At 50.9% G+C, this 23,710-nt stretch overlaps 1 protein-coding gene across 2 annotated transcripts; it reads right to left on the reverse strand.

Annotated features, from left to right (window-relative positions):
- Nucleotides 1-2,604: 2,604 nt before the first annotated feature.
- Nucleotides 2,605-21,353, reverse strand: LOC149345432 (uncharacterized). Of its 2 annotated transcripts, XM_089542752.1 has the most exons (3): nucleotides 21,073-21,353; nucleotides 6,092-6,207; nucleotides 2,605-3,012 (listed from the first exon to the last, which is right to left on the reverse strand). In XM_089542752.1, exons 1-3 carry the CDS (start codon nucleotides 21,109-21,111, stop codon nucleotides 2,838-2,840), a joined length of 330 nt encoding a protein of 109 aa, XP_089398878.1. In that variant the 5' UTR covers nucleotides 21,112-21,353; the 3' UTR covers nucleotides 2,605-2,837. The 2 variants fall into 2 exon arrangements, 1 of the variants encoding a protein (XP_089398878.1); XR_016282853.1 differs by lacking the exon at nucleotides 21,073-21,353 and having other exon boundaries at nucleotides 5,276-6,238.
- Between the last annotated feature and the right edge of the window lie 2,357 nt (nucleotides 21,354-23,710).

Consider the following 23,710-nt stretch of genomic DNA (forward strand, 5'->3'; position numbering starts at 1 on the left):
TACTGTTCGAAGGCTTTTTAGGTGCTCCTCAAAGTTCGAGGCAAAGACAACGACGTCATCTAAATATACCAGACAAATCCGCCACTTCAGGCCTGCCAGCACTGTATCCATTACTCGCTGAAATGTCGCTTGTGCGGAACAGAGACCAAACGGCATCAACTTGAACTCGAAGAGGCCATCTGGAGTGACGAATGCGGTCTTCTCGTGATCTCTTTCATGGACCTCTATTTGCCAGTAGCCGCTCTTGAGGTCCATCGTTGAGAAATACTTAGCGTTGTAGAGCAGGTCTAGTGTGCCGCCGATGCGGTGGATGGGGTAAATGTCCTTCTTTGTGATGTTGTTCAAGCGGTGGTAATCAACACAGAATCGAAGTGTGCTCTCTTTCTTTTTCACTAGAACAACTGGTGCAGCCCAGGGGCTGCACCGGTTGAAGCTTGGATGACGTCGTCGTGAAGCATTTTAATTTTTTTCCACTTGGTCCCGGATGGCTTGTCGTTCTCGTGGTGACACTCGGTGGGGGCTTTGGCGGAGTGGTCGAGCGTGCTGGTCGGTTGTAATGTGATGTTTGGCAATCGGCGTTTCTCGGACCTTCGGCGATGACGAAAAACACTCACTGTAGCTTCGAAGGAGATAGCGGATCGGGTCGGGTCTGTTCCGGGGCAGGGCTGGGTTTATGTCGAAAGAGGGCGAGTTCTTTTGGTCAGGCGAATCGTCTTCGAATTGGTCGGAGAGGGCGAAGAAGTCTCGTACGCCGGATATTTCGTCGAGGAAAGCAATCGCCGTTCCTTTGTTAACGTGCCGGTATTCTTCGCTCAAGTTAGTCAGCAGTACATCGGCTTGTCCTTTGCGGAAATGTGCGATGCCTCTTGCGATGCCGATTCCTCGGTCTAGAAGCACCTGCATGTTCCCCTCGATAATGGCTTCAGTGTTATTCGGTTCTGTAAAGCCTACGGTGACGATGACGCTTGAGCGGGGTGGGACACTCACTTGTTCCTCCTGGACACTAAGTGCAACGTGATTTCCGGAGTCCTCATCGACGGGATGGCCTCGTCCGTGGAAAGTGTGATCAGCTTGGATCGCAGGTCGATGATTGCCTGATGCTCATTAAGGAAATCCATGCCCAAGATCACTTCGCGGTAACATTGCCGTAGCACTACGAAGGTTGCGCGATAGGTATGTCCCTTGAGAGTCACTCGCGCTGAGCACCGTCCTGATGGTGTAATGAGGTGGCCCCCTGAGTTGCGAATTTGCGGGCCGTCCCAAGCGGTCGTTACTTTCCTCAGCTGCGCAGTGAATGGTCCATCCATCACCGAATAATCAGCTCCTGTGCCGACGAGAGCGGTAACTTTCCGGCCGTCGATAACGACTTCTAAGTCGGATGTCCTGGCTCTGGCGTTGCACGTAGTCTTCGGCGTCGGGTTGCGGCTTCGTCGGGTACGTATGTGAATTGTGGGTGGGGCGTGTGGTCGAAGCTTTTCCCGATGACGGCGTCGTTTTAAAGGTGGTTCGCGTCGTGATCGAGGTTGTCATTGTATGCGGCGTTGGCGTAGTGGTTGCGACGTCTTGATACGGCATGGTCGCTGGAGGATCTTCGTCGTTTCCTCGGCAAGCAACCTGGCCTCCACAGGTTGCTTTGTTCAGTTTCCCCTACGGGGGCTAGGGGACCTTCCTCGGACAGCCGTGGCGTAGCTGCGGCCCGGTGATGCAAAACGTGCGGTGTACGGCGACGGCGAGCGGGACAGACGGCTTGACGACACGTACTCCCCTCTGTGCAGGTAGTCGTCAATTTTCCGTGGTCGCTGACCAGGGAATGGTCGTGGGGCTTCGATGGCGAAACCTCGCAGGCCGATGCGTATGTACGGGCAAGGACGAAGTATATGACCGGCTTCGCCGCAATGTAAGCACAGTGGGCGGTCGTTGGAAGTCCTCCAGGCGTCGCACTTCCTGGGGCTTGCGCGGCGTTCGGGAACAGCTGGTTCACGTCGAAGAGGCGGACTTTGGCTCTTGCGTTGGGCTGAGGACTGCGCAGTGCAGCGGCGTAGGTTAAGGCTGGAGTTCCAGCAGGAGGCGAAGATGACGGGGTGCCAAGCGCATGCTGCAATTCTTCGCGTACGATTTCAAGGGTCGCTACTTGAGGCTGGTTGGAAGATGGTAGTAGGTGACGCAGCTCTTCCCGTACAATTTCGCCGATAACATCCCGCAGGTTGCCTCCGAATGCTTCGCCATCCGAGAGGGCAGTCGAGGTCACTTGGGGCAGTCGAGGAAAATGACGGGCTCGTGCTTGCAAGGTTATCTCAATGGCGACTGCTTCAGTGGTGAATTCCGCGACCGTCGTCGGTGGATTGCGGGTGAGAGCGCCGAAAAGTGCCTGTTTAGCATCACGCATCAAATTCTGTCATGTCAGGATCGACCCGTCGAAAAAGGCGCTTCATGTCTTCTACGTACGCGGTTAGTCTCATTCGGGTGTGGTATGCGTGATTGTAGAAGGAGCTGAGCTCTTTCTTTCCTGATGTTGCTCGTGATGGCCTTCAGGAACTCCGGCCTGAATAATTCCCACGTCGCTAGAGAAGCTTCGCGGTTTTCGAACCATACTCTCACGGGTCCTTCCAAGGCGAAGAAAACATGGCTCAGTTTGGTCTGGTCGTCCCAACTGTTGAACACGGCGACACGCTCGAACTGTTCCAGCCATTCTTCGGGATCCTCGCCCGGTGAAGCGTTGAACGTTGGCGGCAGTCGGGGCTGGTGTAAAATAATAGGGGCTGGTGTCGTAGCCATGGCTGACGTCGAAATTGAGGGGTCGTTCATCGCTCGCGTGTGGTCCGGTAGCAGTCCGAATTCTAGTGGACGCCTGTAGAGACGACGGCTGCTTCGCCCTTCGCCTTCGGTTGGGACGACTTCTGCGGCTTTCTCGGGATCTTCTTCGAGACAGCTCGGGCTGCTTTGACGTCTCCCAGGGTGTGAGGGCGACCGGGACATCCGTTAGCACCTCCACCAGATGTCACGTAGTGGTGACTGCAGTAGGGCAAACAGGAAAACAGCGAGAATGTCTTCGAAACGGAACTCTTTATTTGGGCTGACTTGCGCCCGCAAGGAACTGAATCACTCGGCACCGGCGTAGCAACAAGCGTGCTCGGCGGTCATCGAACAGAATCATTGCCGGTGTCAGCCGTGCTGGAAAGTTACTAGAACATTCGGGCGTAGAATCGGCTCCGCCTGGATGCGATCAATCGAGATACATCTAGGCGCGTCTTGCGTCACAAACGAAGCGATAAAGCGGCGTGCCGGCAGCCTTGAGGCATGAACAAACAAACACTACAAACAAGCGCTACAAAGATTCGCGGCAATATACATTGTGCTACGTCCCTACGTTGTGCTACGTTGTGCATATCTTTCGTTACACACGCGTTATGCTACACGTTTGCACACACCCACGCACTACGCACGAACGCAAGCACGAGCCCCGAAAGCGCACGTAGCGGGCGTCTTCATAACTGCGTCGTGTCATGCGACCGATTGAGCGAATATCGCGCTGGCAACATGCGCTGAATTTTGAGAAAACTATATTCGCAAAATCAGTGATCAAGAATGCAAGAGAAGTATTGTTCTTTATGGCCTTTATGGCAACCTTGACTGAGGAATAAGTGAGCACGCTGTCTGCCCCATGGACCAAGTAAAATTATAGAAACAGAACTCAGAAAATCAAAGAGTGACGGAAAACGAGGAGATAGTTTCCTACACTCCATCAATGCGAAGAGTTGATATATTTTGTTTTTGTGCGATGCTCTTCACTTGTGGCCATGAGTATTTTCAAGCGTGTACTAATACAGGCATGCATTTCGAGGCTACACCTTCGACTTGACGCAAGAAGCCACCCGAAAAAAGTACATGTGGGATAATTTTAAGTTTCACCGCGTTTCTAACCTTTAAGGCGCAACCATAAAAGTGTGTGGCTTTGTAAACAGCTCGACTATCGCCATAAGTCACCAGTGCATGTCTCTAGGAGGAATTTATACTTGCAAAAATTAGCGCTCTATGCTGAGCGGTGGGAAGCGACTTCTTCATGGCAGAAAAGCAAGACGAAAAGACTAGAAACTGAGCGAAGAGACATAAACAGTAAATGGATGGCCTAGGGTGCACAGTAAGGCGGAGTTTGCGACATGAATGGGAACAGAGGTGGAAGAAGCCGTCCGAAGAGGCGCACTTTCGCCTGGCGCCAGAGACGCCACGACAAGACGACAGCGGGCCGGGGCATCTGTCGCGGTAAAGAGGCGCCGAGATCCCCTTCGCAAACAGCGACCGAGAATTGAAGAGCGACGTTCATTTCATGCAGCAGCATTCCCAGCATGTAGTCTAGCCAAGCCATCACCACACGCCCTTGAACACTTGGCCACAGAAGCCAGAACAATAAATGAAGTTTCTCTTGAAGACTTCACGCGGAAGGCGTCCTGGCTGGGCGACAGCACGAAATGCAAGCGCAACGAGACAAATTCATAAAGCTTTCTGTAGTGACACCGCTCGATATCTATACATTGTTACAAAACACGGCACACAACGCATGCATTACTGCAATGTGGTATTCCAGATTTAGCACGGATTGGAACAGTTTTTAACGCGAGAGCATTATACTCCTGCCTCAATGGCGCATTTAGTGCCACTTTCAACAACCCACGGAACACAAAAAGCGCTAATAGACGTCTAAAAAATTTCTTCGTAAAAAAGCTTGACATCTAAAAGAAGTTTCATCTAAGCAGTTTTTTAGACTTAAGACATTGACTAGCCCTCTATTAGCTCTGCTAACGCTACGCTTGTATACGGCTAGAAAACTTCTGAGGTAGAACTTTTCTAGAATTTTTTTAGACGTTCCTTTTTTTTCCGAAAAAGGTGCCTGGATTATTTTACGCATTTGAAGACTGATTTTAGTGCTGCCTGTAAACCCTCTAAAGCTTTAAAAATGTTATAGCTCATTTTTCTGGTATACACCACTCAAAAATGAACTCAAAGCTGATTTGCAATGACCTGAACACTGAGCCCACATTTCAAGGGATGTATGGCTGTAGTAATCAACCATAAATGCATGTGCTAGCACACTTTTCAGTCACTGTGTTACTGTTTATTGAATCCAGTGCATACACCCCCACACACACCAGGAAATTAATGTTAGAAGCCACGGAGGAGGTAGCTTCACTGGTTTGGCTGACATTACAACGGTAAGCACTTGGATGGCGGGAAAGTGTTGAGCAGCAACAAATTGTTAAATCAAAAATTAATTCGGCACCGGGCCTTGTTGCTGTGATGTGGATGGCAGTGAAGAGCTCGCTAGGTGTTCCAAAAATCGCTTTTCTTGCAAGGAGGATGCCAACTAGATGGTAACAAGGGGAAGTCAAATCCAGCTCTGTTCAGCAGCCTGCAGAAGTGAAAAATATTAGATTCCCCAAAAGCACAGTCAGTCAGGTGCATGTAGAATGGCCAGTGAGGAGTCGGAAGCAAATAAGACCAGGAAATGGCAAGGAGTGATGGCACAGGCAATAACATAAGCTTGCTAAAAACATAGATGCATATGATGGCATTACAAGTGGCGTTTCAGCAGAGTGCTACGGTTCAACATAAACTCAAGAAGTCAATCACTGTGGAGGCCTTTAACAGAAGCAAAATTCAAACAGCGTGCATGGACACTGAAAGCCAAGCAGTCAATAGCAAGTGCACTGCCTTACTGTGATGCACACTGTACTCACAGAACCTCCTAAGCTGCATCTTGCAAACAGGCATTCTCTTACCGGCAAGATGCGGCTGAATCAAAAGTGGTTGATGGTTGACATCTTGCACCGTCGCACGAAAACACAGCAGAGATTCTGCTGCCCTGGTAATACCTGCATCACTTCAGTATACACCAGAGATGGGTTAAATCTTGGACCTTACTTTGACAGCCACACAGGGGCACATTTGAAAGATAAGACAAATAAAAGTGCGTGTGTATAAGGTTTTTAACACTGCATTGCCAAACAAGCCCATTCTAATCTGTACGATGAAGCTCAAATAGCGGGCAAGAGATTACTTACACCACTGCACAAGAAGCATTAGTCCAGATGCTCACCTCAGAACTGAAACAATCTCCAGGCCAAGTCGTCTGAACAACCAAGTACAAGGTGCTGCGATTAATTTGCGTGAAACTAGACCAGGTCCTTGCTCCTCCGGCCAACAGTTGGAGTTCTAAAGGACAAACAAATAATGGGGCTTGTGGAATGATTAGCAAACAGCCTACACCTATACAAGAAATCATGAAGTGAAAGAAAAAGTGTCAGCTGCAAAGAGTGCTTTCCAAAACTTGAGGAGTTCAGCAGGCAAGGAGGACCTCTGAAAACCACTGTTGAACAGGCTGCACCCATAACGAAATGTACACAGTGAAGCAGGGACAACGCCAGCTGTGCACGGTGCAATGGTTTGCCAAAAAATAAAAGCAGCCATGCCTGCAAAGAGCCGTAGTACTTCACTGCACAGTCAAACAGCCTGCACACATACAGAGCAGCACCACTGAGTAAACTACCTTAGTGCAGGGCTCTCAATCGTAATGAAACAAAAGCTTGACAAGTCAGTGCAGTAACACACCCGGATTGTCAAGATTCTCTCGTTTCATTTTAATACTATGGGCGAATAACCAACCACAGACCTCAGGCAAATCACAAAGCTTGCAGCAGCTAGGCATACAAAAGGCCACATAGCAGAAGAAATAGCTCAGGGCAGTTCCGCACAAATGAACTAAAATTAGGCAATCATAGTTTTTCTACAAAGTATTCTCCCATATTTTCATCATGACCTGCAACAAAAACAGTCAGCAACTGTATTGCTTCAGTGGTTTGCTTAGTTTACGCATGCAGTCATTGAATGTCATGAAATCGATACAACTTCCACTTCATGATCACTTGTAAATTGTGGGGTTTACCGTACCGAAGCGACAAATTGACTTTGAGGTACGCCGTAGTGGAAGTCGCCGGGTTAATTTGGACCACCAGCGGTTCTTTAAGATATGCTGACTTCGCACAGTACGTGGACGTTTTTGTATTTCGACTCCATCGACATACGGCCGCCGCGGCCGGCATCGAAAAACTTCCGACCTTGGGATCAGCAGCCGAACGACAATGCCACACAGCCGTCACGACGGGCCTCATGTTTACTTCGTGATAATTAATACTGCAGAGTCCTTTCCGCAGTTAAGATAACGAAAGCCTTTTTAACGCGAGTTTCACTGACGGCAATCACAGCAAGGAGAATTGGAGCACACAGGTGGCCAGAAGAGAGTCTTTAGCAAGAATTTTAATCATTATGTAGGAAAAAATTCGCGTCTTATCAACCTACGCTTAAACAAAGCTGGTTGGTTTGAAGCTTTGTCACGTTCACTTTGTCACCGCCTTGGTAAAGAAAGCAACTCGCATGCGAGAGCAGCCTAGCTGTATCCACTTAACAAAAGCTCAAATACATGCAAATGCCCTGTTTTAATGCATTCAACGCTGCACTTTGGTATGTAGAACACTGGCTGATACTGTTTTGTGATTTATAAACTAAAGGAGTGACACACTAGCCGGCCGTTCAATCAGGCGCGATAGTGGCTTTCCTACAGCAAGGCCGAGACTTTCACCACACAAGAGAAATGGAAGGTTACACACTTTTGCGGAAAGCGAGGCTCACATCTCAGTGCAACACTGGTAGTAGACGGTACCGCAGAAAAAGGGGAAACTGCAAACTGCAGCGGCATGAAATGCCAACCAGCGAGCAAAATAGACCGCAGCGAAATGTGCAACCTACGAAGCATCCACTTCGCGCGCGTAGCTTTCGCTAGAGTCTGAAACGCCAAATGGCCAAATGAAGTACTAAATTTCTAAACGTAAATATAAACAAACCTTCAAAGAACCAAAAAAAAAACAAACTGAATCTCATACTTTAATGTTAAACTAAGCACTTTCAGCTTCCATTAAGATTTATTTGTGCTTGAAACGGTTAAAACCACTTTGGAAAACTAGCTTGCATCGCCAGCATACACAGCGACACCAAGCACCAAGCTGCGGCGTGACTCAAACAAGATTACTGCCTCCAAGATTCGCCCCCCCCGAGACGATCGCAGCGGGTAATCTCGGAGGCCATGAAAAGATTGCGCACAAGTGAGCTCAGCGAAGGCGGCGGGCGCCTGACAATCCGCGTGCTGCCGCCGGCTAGCCGAGGCGTAACAGAGGCGTTTGCAACATGAAGGAAAATTTTTTTACTTGCGTAACTACCGTCGGCTTTCAGGAAAATTATATGTTACTTAAATTCAGCCTTACGAGTGGCGGGTTAGCTGTACTCGATGTGGAACGTGATTCGGGCTCCGTAGGAGAAAACGCGCTGTCATTGTTCGAGTACAAAGAGCGGTCTTTGCACCGGCGCGCCTGCTCTTCGAAATGTCAAGCAGGAGAACCATCTAATTTATGTGCCGTGATTTACAGCATGTTTAATCCACGGCGGCAACTCTCTGCTGATTGCTATAGCGCGTCTCCTTGACGTGGTCTTAAGTTCCACGTGTTAGAAACGTCTAGAAAACATCTCACTACAAATGTTTCACAGAAGTTTCACAGCAAACGTCTTACTGCAGATGTATAAGAGACGTCGCAGAGTAAACTTCTTGTCGACATCTATGAGACGTTTGAACGCAGCGCAAGACGTTTGTAGTCATTTGGAGCTGTTCCGAGAAGTTTGTAAGACGTTTTGTGTTTCGTGGGAAGTGGCATTCGCTTAACGTGTCATTTGCGCACTGGCACACGATGAGCTTCAGTGACACTCGCTTCAGAACATACTTTCCTCGTAGTGAGTTTGCTGGGCTAACTCCACTTGGTCTGGCAAGGCGAGTGCGTAGCCTGAACAGCAGTTCTCCGACATTCAGAAATTTTGTTTTGGGAATTAAAAACCTCCGTTTCATTTCCTTGGTAGCGCCTTTTAATGAAACCATGTTTTAATTCATATGCAAATAAAAATAATGCGCACACTTGAACAGCTACTCCCGCTTTGCAGATGACCCCCTTCCGAGGTAGGCCTGATGAGTCCACAGGGTGTGTGTACTGAATTTCGGCGATTCTGGAGAGCGAATTCTCTAGTTTCAGCGAACCCAAATGGACAGCGAGTGTAGTTTTACCAAAAGTGATCGGAAATCGACTGTCGGTTCCTTTACAGGACGCGCATGCGCTGAACGGGAAGCGCCGGTGGAACTCAGACTGCCGCTCAGCGCTTTCGGCAGCTGGCAACAATCGCTGCCGCCGCTTCTGGGTGAAAAATAAGGCCGCTTCAATGAATGCGAATGGTAACCGAATATGTTTCTGCGTAAACTGATTCAAAATGAGCTACTCTTTTTATCGGAGAAAGGAACGATTACCGAGAAGCGCCGGTCCTACGCCATATCAGCAACCAGGCTACCAAGTGTTTCCCAGCGTGCAGTCGCATCGGCGCTTCCTACAGAGTTGTCGAACTTTGTAAATAAGCAAGAGTACAACCGGTACAACAGTGAGATTAATTAAGATAAGTGATGCGCAGCTAGTGTATTATGTCATGCAAACGAGCAGTAGCAGTTTGTACACAGCGACGTAAACAGCAGTACAGGAGTCCAGTCGACCTCACCTGTGCATTTCTGGGGAAATTTCACGCTTATACAATTAATGTTCAGTCATGTACTATGGTCTTCAAGCACTCATTTAGCGTGTGCACAAAATATTCGCTAACGAGAAGCAAAAAAAGCGAACAACACACATGAAAATATTGCATCTCCGAATGATTGTCTTTGGCTTCGTCAGTGACGAGCCGCAATTGGACTACTTCATTTTAGGCCTGTTTTTTAGGCTTTTTTTGTTCTCAATCTACTTCCCTTTCCGTTAAGTCCTTTCTCCTTGTGACCATGCTTGGTTTAGCCGTTGTAATTGTATATGCACTCAAGTTGTTTCCATAGGGAGTTTTAATATAACCTCCTTGCCATAGGGCGAGTGGATGGTAATTACGATTGTTCTCTCCAGCCTCACTCTACTTCAATTGTGTATGCAGTTTTGTAACTTTTGTGCGTTCAGTGAATTTGTTTTGTCTTTCCTTTCTGCCTTATAACAAGCTAATTCCATGTGCTCTATTCACTCTGCAAGGGTGGAATTTCATTGATCAGGGCGTATTGTGTACTGTGTTTTCTTTTTTTAATACGCAATACCACTTATGGGGTCACTACACGTGCAGCCGGCCGGGAAGGCGAGCTTCCGTGCCAGCTATGCGCGGGCGTTCTCGTGTCCCCAACCCGTGGCGTAAAATCACAGCCACGGCGGGTTCGGACGAAGCAGGCAACGAACAGAGTACGCTAGGAAACCGTTTATTAACCTAGCGCAAGGCAAAGCACACTGCGGAAGAATGTTCTATCCGATAATATAAGGTTCAGTAGCTTACCAAGTCGTCGTCGACCGGCGTTGGGTAGTCCGGGAGGCGCGGGCAGGCAGGGCGTCGGCTGGGCAAAAACGGCAGTAATACCGCGGCGAGAAGAAAGCTTAAGAGCCCTTCCCGCCGCGCGCGGCTCCCTTTTTAACCCCTACGACATGGCCACCCCCTTGGGCAACCGGTTACCTCCAAGGAGAGTCGTTCACCCCGTCCCTAAGACGCCAAGGCGTAGGCGTGAAGTCACGTCCGAGCTGGGAGTGAGGAGAGTGGCCGGGTGCCCCCTCTCCCCACGCACTGCGGCACGCGCTTTCGTCGCGTGACGCGGCGCGGGGGCGATGAAGGATATTTGTATATCCCACATCCTCCCCTCCTTAAGAAGCCTCCCGAACAGAGAAGTAGGCGCAACGTTACTTGATCTTCTCCGCCATCCAGGGGTCGAAGGTCTTCGGCTCCCGTACACTTGTTGCCGTCCGCGCCACGCCCGCACCGATCAGCTGGTCCGTAGGTTTGGCCACCCGCGAGATGGTGATGCCGATGCCAGACGTTAGCTTGCCACCTGTCGCCGTCCTCCGAGCACGCGCGACTGCGCCGCTCCGGTCAAGGTGGTTGACCGCCTCCGTGGCAACGGCCGAGAAGGCTTGGAGGCTGCAGGTTCGTGGCTGCGCCGCCCTGAGATGCTGTGTCAGGCGACTACAGTGGCGAGGGCCCCGGTTGGGCTGCCCTGGCATGCCTGGTTAGCTGGCGAGCGCCCTGGGTTGAGGTGGTAATAGGGCCACGGCTGCGCTCTCTGTGTTTTGACCAGCTTGTTCTTGGGTAGGCGGGTGGAGCGGCGTACAGTCGGCAGGCGTTAGGCAGGCGGTTAGCTCCGATGCGGTGTGGCAGGTAGCAGGGGCGCCCAGGTGGCAGCAGGGTGGCGGCTTCAGGTCGCGGGCTGGGCGTAGCGGCGGGCCATGGGCGCGGCGCGTTGCCGAAGCTGGATGGTGGCTTGTTGGCGGTAGTGGTGAACGATTTCGTTCTGATGTGCCCTGCTTCTTTTCCATCTGCGCTGAAAAAGGCCAACACAGATGTAGCCAACTCCCGCAGCGCGTGCTACGTAGCTGTACGGCCGTCACGAGAGTCATGAGGGTTAACGCAAGTAAGCCTTACGTAACATCGATCGGCATGAGCGGCCCGTACGTTCATGCATCTAACGAGACTGCGTGTCGGCCTGCGCCCTCGCTCTAGTCCGCGCAGGCAGATTTTATTTCTGCCTACGGCGCAAGTTATAGCGGGACGCGGAGTTCGCCGGCTGATCGCAGCGCTCGTTTTCCGACTGCGGCGCGGATCGGGCTGTGTCCTGGACCCACTCATCTCGCTGCACGTAACGTTTCAAGTCGCATACGTGCACCGGTCCGCCTGTCGGTTTCGACCGCAAGTCCTCGAGTCTGTAAACGAGCGAGGAAAGCTTCTCTCGCACGCGAAACGGCCCGATCCATTTCGGTGCCAACGAGGCCGCGAACTGTCTGCTAGCATCGCTCAGAACGTGTTGGCGCCGAAGCACCAGATCGCCCACTTCGTAGTGAACATCTCGGTGCGAGCGGTCGTACTGTGCTTTCTGCTGCGCCCTAGCAGTACTCAAGTTGCGGCGAGCCTTGCGTAAGGCCTCCGTCATTTTAGCGCGCAGCTGCGTCGCGTATTCAGCTCGTGCCGACTAAGCGACTGGCGTCTTCCTGCTGTCCGTTAGAACCCGGTCCATCGGATTTAGCAGCTCTCTACCCAGATTGAGAGAAGACGGCGCACACCCAGTGGAGCGGTTAACGGTCGAGCGAAAAGCGAACGCGATCTCCGGCAGGTAGAAGTCCCAATCTTTGTGCCTCTCAGAGTACGCGACAAGCATGTGCTTGATGTTGCGGTTCACCCGTTCCGTGGGGTTCGACTGAGCATGATAGGTGGTCGTTTTCTTGTGCTTAATGCCGAGTGCAGCGCACGAATCTACGAACACCTTCGCAGTGAAGTAGGACGCGTTGTCCGTTTTCAGCTGCTCTGGGAAACCGAACCTGGTGAATACGTCCATCAGCTTCTCCATGATCACTTGTGCCGTCAGCTTTCTAAGGGGAAAAAGTTCAACCCACTTGCTGAAGTGATCCGTGACCACCAGCAGGAACTTGTTCCTACTCGGTGTCGTGGGATACGGTCTCATGATGTCACACGCCGCGATTTGCCAGGGAGTCTGGCTGTTAATCGGCTGCATGAGGCCGGGCGGTCGTCCACCCCGGGGCTTCACGCATTGGCACACATGGCACGAACGGGCGTAGCGTGTTACGTCCCTTTTCATGCCAAGCCAGGTAGCAAAGCAACACAACTTAATGTAAGTCTTGGGGCCGCTTGTATGCCCAGCGATGCACGAGTCATGAAAGTAACTTAACAGTGCCGCTTTCAACACTCGCGGTATCACCACCTTGAACGCCTCGCTTGTGTCGTTCTCGGAGGGGATATACCTCAGCAAGACGCCGTCGGAATCCAGCAGATAAGAATCCAGCGCGCTCACAGCACTACCAGCTGTTTCCAGGCGCTCCGCACCGACAGCAAAACCAGCTGTCCCCGTGTGCGCGGCGGCCCGGCCCTCCGGCTACCGGAGCCCGTCGAACACTTTTCGACAAAACGAATCCATCTGCTGAGCTTCGAGCAACTCCTTTCTGCTGAACACAATCCCCACGGAACTCGCGTAGTCCACGTGGTTCACGCTCTCGCCCGGGGTCAACGGTCGGTCCGCGTCCCTTACATCGGCTACGGCTGGGGACAATCCCTCACTCTCTCTCTCTGTCGGGCGGTCGGTCGCGTGACCTTCCTCGCTCTGGACAGGCGCTCGCGAGAGTGCGTCAGCCACGGCGTTGTTCTTCCCTCTGCGGTAGCGCACGGTAAAGTTGTAACGCTGCAGCAACAGGGCCAAACGCGCCAGGCGGCCGCTCGGTTCGCTGAGTCGTCTCAGCCATGTGAGCGCCATTTGATCCGTCTCGATCACAAATGCCACCCCGTCGACGTTGTAGTCGAACTTCCGCAGAGCAAAAACTATCGCGAGACATTCCTTCTCTGTCACCGAGTAGTTTCTCTCTGCCGGCGTCAGTGAACGGCTCGCGAACGCTATCGGTCGGAGGACACCCTCATGCTCCTGAAGCAACACTGCTCATAAGCCCAGGTCGCTTGCGTCTGTTTGAATCACAAACTCCCTGTTCAGGTCAGGTAGCTGCAACTCAGCCGTGTCCGCGAGCACCTTGGTGAGGTTGCGCAGTGCAGCCTCTTGCTCGTGACCCCAACTCCAGTGCTCGCCCTTCTGCAAAAGCTTTGTCAAAGGTGCCTACAGCGCTGTGCAATCTGGGATGAACTGACGATAAAAGTTCGCCATTCCCAGGAAGCGTCTGAGACCGGCTAGATCTGACGGCGACGGAAACTTCAGCAAAGCCTCGAGTTTATCCTCGCACGGCAGAATGCGGCCTTTGTCGATCGTGAACCCCAACAGTGTTATTCGGGTCGCGGCGATCTGCGCCTTCTTCGGGTTCAAAGTGATTCCCGCGGACCTCAGCCTCCCTAGGATGTCCCTCAAGTGGCGCAGGTGTTCCTCGAACTTTTGCGAGCACACCACGATGTCGTCTAGGTATGCGAGCGCGTGTTGCCACTTCGCATCTCCCAGAACACGGTCCATTAGGCGCTGATAAGTAGCGGGTGCTCCTACCAAGCCAAAAGACATTCTATTGAATTGGAAAAGACCTCTGTGACAAGTGAAAGCAGTTTTCTCCTTATCACGCTCATCCATTTCTACCTGAAAGTATCTGCGGCTAGAATCGAGCGTAGTAACGTAATTCGCCCCACCTAGGTTCGACACTAGGGAAGAAATGGTTGGTAGAGGGTACGCATCCTTTCTCGTAACCTCATTCAGTCTGCGGCAGTCCACGCAAAGCCGATATGTATCGTATTTCTTTGGAACTAAGACTACCGGGAAGTTAGACCTCTCCACAACGCCAGTGTCGATAAGTTCGTCTAAAGCGTCGTCTAGTGCTTTTATCTTAGCCAAGCTAATTGGTCTAGGATTGCACTTCCACGGCAGTGCATCACCCATGTCTATTCTGTGCCTTACTAGTGTAGTGAGGCCAGGCCGGTCCGTGAATGTGGCGTTGAATTCGTAGAGGAGAGATGACAAGCGTGCCTTCTCCCTCTCCGATACGCTGTTCACCTCCGACAACAAAGGGTGCATTGCCCTCCCTGGCACGGTAGAACAGATTTCTACCGCGACAACATTCTCTGTGGGCCCTCTCTCAGCGGCGACTGTCCGCCCGCATGCTTGTTTCCGGGCCGGCGGGGGTTATTTTCCACGGTCTCTCCCCGCTCGCTTCGCGTTCCGAGCCGTAATTGACTGCGAGGCCGCGGGCGCTTTCGCAAAAAGCTTCAAGGCGCCGGTGGTGCGCTCCCGATAGCCTCCGCTGGTTATGTCTATCACAATGCCTGTCTTGGCTAGGAAGTCTCGCCCAAGAATTACAGGAACGGATAAACAGGGAAGATGAACGAGGCGTTGTCGCCGCACGCGTCTTTCCCAGCGAACCACTATCCTAGCCGCACCGCTAGATCGCGCTGTGCCGCTCGCGAGGCGAAAAGTGGTATCGCACTTTCTCAACCGGATTTTGTTCTGGCGGAGATGGTTTAGCACCTCGTCACCGAACAAAGAAGCGCTTGCCCCTGTATCGAGTAACGCGGTGAATTTCTTTCGAACTATCGTTAGCTCAATGAACGGCGCTGGTAAGTCAACAGAACTTCCTACGCGACATGCCAAAGGCACTAATAAACCGGGTTTCTCTGTGTACGCCGCGCGGGATCGAAGGTCGATCACCGGCGGCTGTGGCCGTTTCCCGACCGTGTTTGCTCACGGGCGGGGAGGCGGCCACAGTCGCGGGCGAAGTGCCACGGTTGGTCACACCTGTAGCAGCGGTTGCTCGGGCTCCGACGGGCTAGGCGCTGGTCGCCACGTTCCGGTCGGTCGTTTCGATCTCGATCTCGCGGTGCGGACGGTGGGGGCCGCTCGCGCGCCACGTGTCGGCCTCGCAATCTCGGCTACGTGTGTTGCGCTCTGCGGCAGCGTGTGCTGTTCGCAACGCGTAGCTGAATGGGTCCAAAGCCCGGTCGGACAACTCCCAACCCCTCGGGACACGCTCGTCAGCAAATTGTGCTGTCGCTTCAGCTCTAGACGGACTACGCGCTGAGCTGCCATTCCACGCGCAGCGCGGCTCAAGTGACTGCGATGAGGGTGGTGGCGGCCGATACGCTCGCGCTGAGAGGATGTCTCCCTGAATGCGCTTCGCCTCAGCAGCTAGCTCGTCCAGGTCTCTAAACCTGCCTCCTCTTAGGTAGGCCGCGAAAGACGGATGCGCTTGTCGTGTGACACGCTCAACTTTCTCCATGTTCGTGGCGCGAGGGTCAGCGAGGCGATACAGTTTGTCCATCGCTCGGACGTACTCTAACAAAGACTCGTCGGGGTGCTGGGTGCGCAGTTCCAGCTCTCTCCTCAAACGCCACTCGTAGTTAGCGGGAAAGAATTCGTCGCGGAAGCTTGCGCTAAACTCCTCCATTGTCCTCGCTCGGTTGCCGGTTAGTCGGTACCAGCGGGCCTCTTGCTCCGTCAAAGAGACAGGCACAACACGCGCGAGAAGTTCGGCGTCTGCGATTCCTGTCGCTTGCTGATAATGCAGCAGACGGTCGAGGTACTCATTAGCCCCTGTTCTGTCATGGTACCCCGTGTAGGTAGGTACGTCTATCCTAAGACGGGGTGCCTGGGCCGGGGCTTGCAAATTGTTTTGCAACATACCCGCTAAGCTCTGCACAACTTACATCGCGTTCTGCAAGAGCACCTCGGATGACTGCGGACTAATGCCCCCGGAGTTGGGCGCAGCCGCTGATGGTGTCGAATGATGAGGCCTAGGTGCCCCATTGTTAGCACCACGGAGCGGCGAGGGGCCCTCCGTACCAGGCCTGAGTCCTGCCGACGCGCCCGGGAAAGCAACTCGGCTATTCCGCGTGGAACACTCAAGATTTACACCTTCCAAAGGCAAGTCAAGTAGGGAGCACTGGCTCTGTGCCGCTAGCTCTGACAGCATGAACAAAGACTGGAAGTCAGGCCTATCAGCTGCCATCCTTTGTTAGCGCGTCGACAGTCGTTCGCTCCAACAAAGTACACTGCTCAATGCCTAGTTCGCCCCACGTTCGGGTGCCAAGATATGGGGTCACTCCGCGTGCAGCCGGTCGGAAAGGCGAGCTTCCGTGCCAGCTATGCGCAGGCGTTCTCGTGTCCCCAACCCGTGGCGCAAAGTCACAGCCACGGCGGGTTCGGACGAAGTAGGCAACGAACAGAGTACGCTAGGAAACCGTTTATTAACCTACCGCAAGGCAAAGCACACTGCGGAAGAATTTTCTATCCTTACCAAGTCGACGTCGACCGGCGTTGGGTAGTCCGGGAGGCGCGGGCAGGCAGGGCGTCGGCTGGGCAAAAACGGCAGTAACACCGCGGCGAGAAGAGAGCTTAGAGAGCCCTTCCCGCCGCGCGCGGCTCCCTTTCTAACCTTTTTTTTTATTTAGGAATACTGCAGACTCCTTCTGTAGTCCAAGCAGGAGTGGGAAACACACATGAATAATACCAAAAATACAAAATGAAGTCAAAGAAAAAGGTCATACATTCAAACTTTTCAAAGCAGCCATGAATTCCACTTCGTCAGAAGAATCGACAACATTCTGAGGCAGCTTATTCCAGTCGGACACAGTCGTAGGGAAATAGGAATAATTAAATGAATCGATGCAAGCCTGGTATTGTTTTAAGATTTTCCCGTGGTTAAACCGTGTGTTAGCTCGAGGAGCAGGGGTAAGGTAGAGAGTCTTGTTTATTTTTGCTTATTATTGTACAGGAGGTACAAGAACTTAAGCCTGTATTCTGTGCGTCTGGATTGGAGGGTCTGAAGATCCAAGAGATTAATCATCTTTGTTACGCTATCTGTTCGTCTGTAGCGGTTGCAAATAAAACGGACAGCCATTCACTTTACCTTTTCCAACTTATCTATATTTGTTTTGGTGTAGGGGTCCCATATGCATGACGCATACTCCAAAATCGGTCTAACCAGGATTTGTATGCAGTGAGCTTCACCTGTCTTGGGGCTGTCGCCAATTTTCTTCGAATCCCCCATAAGGCCTTACGTGCGGTACAACATATGTTGTCAATATGTTTGTTCCAGGTTAAAGTTGATGTTATTGTGACTCCTAGATATTTTACAACTGATACTTCGTTAATTACATCCCGACCAATATTGTATGTGTGAGCTAATGTTTGCTTCTTGGTTGGTTTGGTTGGTTTATGGGGTTTAACGTCCCAAAGCGACTAAGGCTATGAGAGACGCCGTAGTGGAGGACTCCGGAAATTTCGACCACCTGGGGTTCTTTAACGTGCACTGACATCGCATAGTACACGGGCCTCTAAAATTTCTCCACCAAAGAAATTCTAGCCGCCGCGGCCGGGATCGAACCCGCGTCTTTTGGGACAGCAGCCGAGCACCATAGCCGCTGAGCCACCGCGAATGTTTGCTTCTTGTTTGAGACACGAAGAACAGAGCATTTTTTTATGTTCAGAGCCATTTCCCACTTTTCGCACCAGGTGTAAATATTGCCAAGATTCGCGTTAAGGAGTTCTTGATCGTGTGGTGACCTGACCGTTGTGTACACAACACAATCGTCCGCAAAAAGTTTAACTACTTTTCCAGGGTCTATCTCGGTAACAATATCATTGATATAAATAAGGAACAAAACCGGGCCCAGGACAGACCCCTGGGGTACACCTGATGTCATTGGAAGGCTATCTGAAGAACTATTATTTACGTTAACATACTGTGCTCGGTTGTCAAGATAGGCTTTTATAAAGTCAATAAGTATTCTGTTTATTCCAAAGTTATAAAGCTTTTGTATCAGTTTATTGTGTGGCACCTTATCAAAAGCCTTGGCAAAGTCAAGGAACACTGCATCGATTTGGCCTCTGTCATTAATTGCAAGAAAAAAGGTATGGCAGGTAGTAATTAACTGTGTGATGGTGGAGAGCCCGTGCCCAAACCCATGCTGGGCATCTGACAATAAGCGGTTTTCTTCTAAATATTGAACTAGTTCTCTGCAAATTATGTGTTCCAATAGCTTCGAACTAACTGAAGTTAAGGAAATGGGGCCGTAATTGGATACCGTTGTACGATCACTGGATTTGAAAATAGGGACAACACGCGGGTTTTTCCAGTCGGCAGGCAGTGCTGAGCTTGACAACGAAGCAGTAAAGATTGCGTGCAAGTAGTGCGATATCCACTCTGCGTAACGGGGCAGAAATGCTGTAGGAATATTGTCTGGCCCCACTGCTTTTTTCACATCCAAGTTTAAGAGTAAATTAACAATACCTTCTCAAGTCACAACTACGTCGTGCATTGTCGACTGGAACTCCTCGGGTGCAAAACCAATGCTCTGGTCTTTAGGCGCGAACACTGAGTGGAAATACTTGTTAAATTCATTGGCTACATATGTAGAATCTGTAACTTGTATGCCATTAACACATAAAGAAATTTCATTTGACCTGTTGTCATTTATAAATCTCCAAAATTTTGCCGGTGCCTGTTGGAGAAAGTTTCCGAGAGTAACGGAAGAGAAGTTGTCTTTAGCTTGCTTTATCCTATTCTTGAGCTCATTTCGTAAGCTTCTAATGACAGCTAGTGGCCGAGAAGGCATTCGCCGGAGTCGTTTTAGCTTCCGCTTCATATGTATAATATCTCTTGTAATCCATGGATTATGTCTTTTCTTTTTGAGCTTGTTCGGAACAAACCGTTCCAGACATTCGAAGCATAATGTTTTAAACCTGGACCATAACATATTTACGTCCTCGTGGGTCTCAAAGCCCTGGTAACGTGTCTCTAGGTAGTCAAGAATATTCACATCATCTGCTCTATTAAAGTCTTTAACAATAACAGGTGAATTATTGCTTTCAGACCTACTTTGGAGATGAAAAGTTGCCGATACTAGTTCATGGTCAGACACACCACTCATAACATCAACATGAGTGCAGGAAATAGCAGGACTAACGAACAACAAATCTAAAGTGTACCGAGATGAAGGTGTGATTCGTGTAGGCACGTGAACAACCTGGGTGAGGTCACATGAAAAAGTAACACTTAGAAGCAAGTTAGAATGTTTTAAATCGCCACCCGGTACTGTCATATTTAGCCAGTCAATATGAGGCAAGTTAAAATCACCGCCTATAATCAACTTTGTATGAACTCCCCTGAAACGCTGCACATAGTCACAAAACTGCTCAAGAAAAAGAGTGTCCGCGTTAGGTGGGCGATACGCAACACCGATAACAACAGTATTACCAAAAACTTCTACCTTGGAGAACAAGCTTTCACGTCCAGGGATGCCATCGAGTGGTGTCAGATTTATGGAGTTCTTTACAATAATAGCCACTCCTCCCCCACGAGACGGCCGGTCACGCCGTACTATTTTGTACGAAGGCGGTACAACATCACTGTCCGGTACATCGTTATGTAACCATGCTTCAGTTGACAACATAGCATGGGGATCAAGATCGTAAAGTAAACCTTCAATATCGGTTGTTTTGCTAATGACACTGCGCGCGTTCAAAGACACCAATCGCATAGACTTTGTTTCCCTGGGCTGTCACTTCGGTGCCATGTCGGCGATTTTTTTCTGCTTACGGCCTCTATGTTTATTCACTTTTGGAACATCGGCATCGTTCCCGATGGAACTTGACGCATCTGCGATTTGGTCCTCAAAGTTGGCGAGTTTTCGACGCTCGTTCTTTTCTTCGTCCCACACGTAAACATCGTTCCCGATAACGAGCTTATCGCGCCTGAGATGAGCTGTTTCCGTAGTACTATCAACTGTCGACCATAGCAACTTCCTTATTTTCCGGATTCGAGGCGTGTAGTCATCGGACAAGGACACGTTTTTGCCTTTTAACTTCTTCGCATTACTAAACAGCAGTATTTTTTCAGAGAAGTCATATAGCCTCAAAATCACTGGCCTTGTTTTGTCCGCTGTTTTCTGCCCAATTCGATGAATTCGCTCGAGACTGGTCACATTGATTCCCAGCGTTTTTTGGAAGATTCCCGTTAATACTGCCTCCATAAGAGACTCCGTTGTCTCTGTTTCTTGCTCCTTCACGCCGTATACAATCAAATTATTCCGACGGCTGTAACTGTCAAGGTAATCAATTCTACGTGTCATCGCAGCAATTTCCCCACGAAGCAAACCAACTGACCGTTCACACTCTTCCACTTTTTGGGCTGTTTGCACTAGGGATTCAATACTGGCTTCAATTGAGCTCAACCTTTTGTTGGTGTCCAAAATGTGGGCAAGTTTTTTTCCAATTGCTTTGATTTCTGCCGCTGAAGCTATCTGGTTCTCAAGAATAGCGGCCAGTTGATCTTGCGTCGAGGGGCCAGGATTCAATTCTACATCTCCACTCAAGAGGAGACGAATTACGCACAAAGACTCAAAGCACCCCGCAACGCATTCACACAACACTTGTGGGCAAGGCAGCACAATAAGGCACAATGAATCACTCTTGAATTCACACACTGCACGTTTAGCACTAACCTGCACAGAGATGACCCGGAAGTTTAGATGCGGCTGCATCGTCCGGCTGCTGCCTTGCCCACTGGCACAGAAATTTTGGTGGGCGGTGCTCGAAGGTTCCGTGACTGTCAGTGTTGTTGAGCGGAGAACATGTAAGGGCGGGAAAAGTTCAAAAGCGGTTCCGCTGCTGCCGTTGTAACTTCCACTGCCAATGTCGTTGGGGTTCCCTGTAGGCGTTTGTGTTGTCACAAACGCTGCTGTGTTGTCGCAGCGTGAGTATCCGCCAGAATCTTCATAGGCAACCGGGAAAATTTGCGCTGCAAGGACCTGCACAGAGATGACCAGGAAGTTTAGATGCGGCTGCCTTGTCTGGCTGCTGCCTTGACCACTGACATGGCCACCCCCTTGGGCAACCGGTTACCTCCAAGGAGTGTCGTTCACCCCGTCCCTAAGACGCCAGGGCGTAGGCGTGTCGTCACGTCCGAGCTGGGAGTGAGGAGAGTGGCCGGGTGCCCCCTCTCCCCACGCCCGGCGGCGCGCGCTTTCGTCGCGTGACTCGGCGCGGGGGCGATGAAGGATATTTGTATATCCCACACACTGTACCACTGTCTAGTGCTTGGGGCGTGCGACTTTGTCAAGCTGTCATTTATGACAACTTTGACTGTCGGCCTCCACGGTTCTGTACCGTGTGAGACACGAATACAGGAGTTATTATTAAAATCAACAACCACAAAACCAGAGCACTCCGGTGTTGCTGTGGGGGGAGGGCCGAGGGGGGGGGGCGCTAAGCGATGGCGGCGGCTGTTGGTCAGTGCGGGTAGTGCGGGCTGTGTTCGAGCTTCGGAGGCATCCCAATATCTCGAATGAATTCGCGCAGCTCCGTTAACTGGAATGTATCTCAGCCGAATGCTGTTAAAAAATTTGTCTAGCAGCACAATGCGGCAGTCGAGTCGATTGACATTCAGTTGGAAGGCATTCCAAACGCCCGTGTAGCAGGGGTATTACTTGTAACGGATCGTGATGCTTTTCGTCGTGAACATGTATTCAGATGTGGAAATAAATCTGAAAATTGACTCGGAGTAACTACATTTGCGAAAAAATTGTATTTTATAGGTAATAACACGAAAAAAAACCTCTCAAAGCTGCTGCAACATCCCTCGTCACTGCCATCATTGCCATATAACACTCCTTTTTGCCGTGTGACAGCGTGCACCAGAAGCTTGGTGGTTTTATGGGGTTTAACGTCCCAAAGCAACTCAGGCTGTGAGGGATGCCGTAGTGAAGGGCTCCGGATATTTTTGACCACCTGGCGTTCTTTATCGTGCACTGACGTCGCACAGTACACGGGCCTCTATAATTTCGCCTTCATCGAAATTCAGCCGCCACGGCCGGGATCGAACCCGCGTCTTTCGGGTCAGCAGCCGAGCACGGTAACCACTGAGCCACCGCGGCGGCGCGCGCACCAAAAGTGTCATTCGTTCAAGAGAAGTGCCCTTCGTGAAAGTGTCACGAAACCTTCCTGTGTGACAAGCCACTTGGCTCGTTATGCCGAAACCCCGACGTAGCCAGAAAGCCATGGCAGGCCACAACTACCTAGACTGGAAGGCACGCGTGGCAGAGACGCCGCACGCGAGTTACGTCATCAATGCGACTCTCCCCCTCCGAGAAGGGAAAGACGACTTCCGTGATGAACAGAAACAGATTTCGGCACCCCATCGCATGCCTCGCGTCGTTATACAATAACCCTCACCTGTACAACAAAGACCAGGCTCAGGCACTGGGCGAGATGCCACTGTACCGCCTGACCTGATGTACATGTAAACAATGGCGGGTCGCCTCCGCGAGATACGCTAGGAAATACGATGCTCCACTGTCGTATTCGTGTAAACGCGGCTAGATATTAGACAAAAGAGAAGCCCTGGCGCCGCCGACATTTGGCCTTCAGCTTTCGGTGAGTGAGGTTGCGGCGCTATGAGGCCTTCGTCGTCCAAGTTCAATCGCTCGCATCTACACCGAGAGGCGAGACAGCAAAGCGTGGCCGGAGGCGGCAGTTCACTGCCGATGAAATACGTGGCGAACCTAACGCAGCGAAACGTGCTAAGCTAGCTGCTGCAGCGACAGAACGTTCAGCGCCCGAGCCCCTAAAAACAACTCAGCAAAAAGCAGAGCCCTGGCAGTTATTAATCATAAGAATTGCTCAGATGCCCCCATAATTTTTTCTCTGCGTTTATATTTCGTGTTTTTTTTTGGTATACCCCTCATTTGCGGAGAAGAGTAAGGACACACGGTTTGCTCTTCAGGACGCGATGATTGTTGTCCATTAAATGTCTCTCCAGTGGGGCACTCGGCTATGCATTGTTCTAGCTTGATTTGTGGGCATCTTTTTCATAACACAAATATTCCTCGCTCCCCCAAATAGAAAGAGATGAAGGCCTAATTAACGAAATCTTCTGTGGGAAGTGCCTGACGACGTGCACTGCAGTAACGAAAAGCTGAAAAATATAATCAGCACAAGAACTACGCTCGGAGCTTCTTGACAGAGCGCACGGAGCTACCGGTCATCCAGATTGCACCGACCACAAAGGTACCCGACACATGACCAAAATTTCAGTCCAAGTTTTACACTTTTGCAATCGACTTTTTAGCTAACCCAGAACAT

This window comes from Amblyomma mixtum, chromosome 5 (genome assembly GCF_055824585.1).
Source record: "Amblyomma mixtum isolate Tamu chromosome 5, ASM5582458v1, whole genome shotgun sequence".
In the NCBI taxonomy this organism is placed as follows: Eukaryota; Metazoa; Arthropoda; class Arachnida; order Ixodida; family Ixodidae; genus Amblyomma; species Amblyomma mixtum.

Bases quoted from the DNA above. Each gene is read 5' to 3' on its own strand.
- LOC149345432 (XM_089542752.1), bottom strand. From the start codon at position 21,111: ATGCAGCCGCATCTAAACTTCCGGGTCATCTCTGTGCAG. The intron at 6,208-21,072 runs GTTAGTGCTAAA...TTTGTCCTTTAG, and splicing joins TCCGGGTCATCTCTGTGCAG to AACTCCAACTGTTGGCCGGA. The intron at 3,013-6,091 runs GTGAGCATCTGG...GCCCTACTGCAG, and splicing joins GAGATTGTTTCAGTTCTGAG to TCACCACTACGTGACATCTG.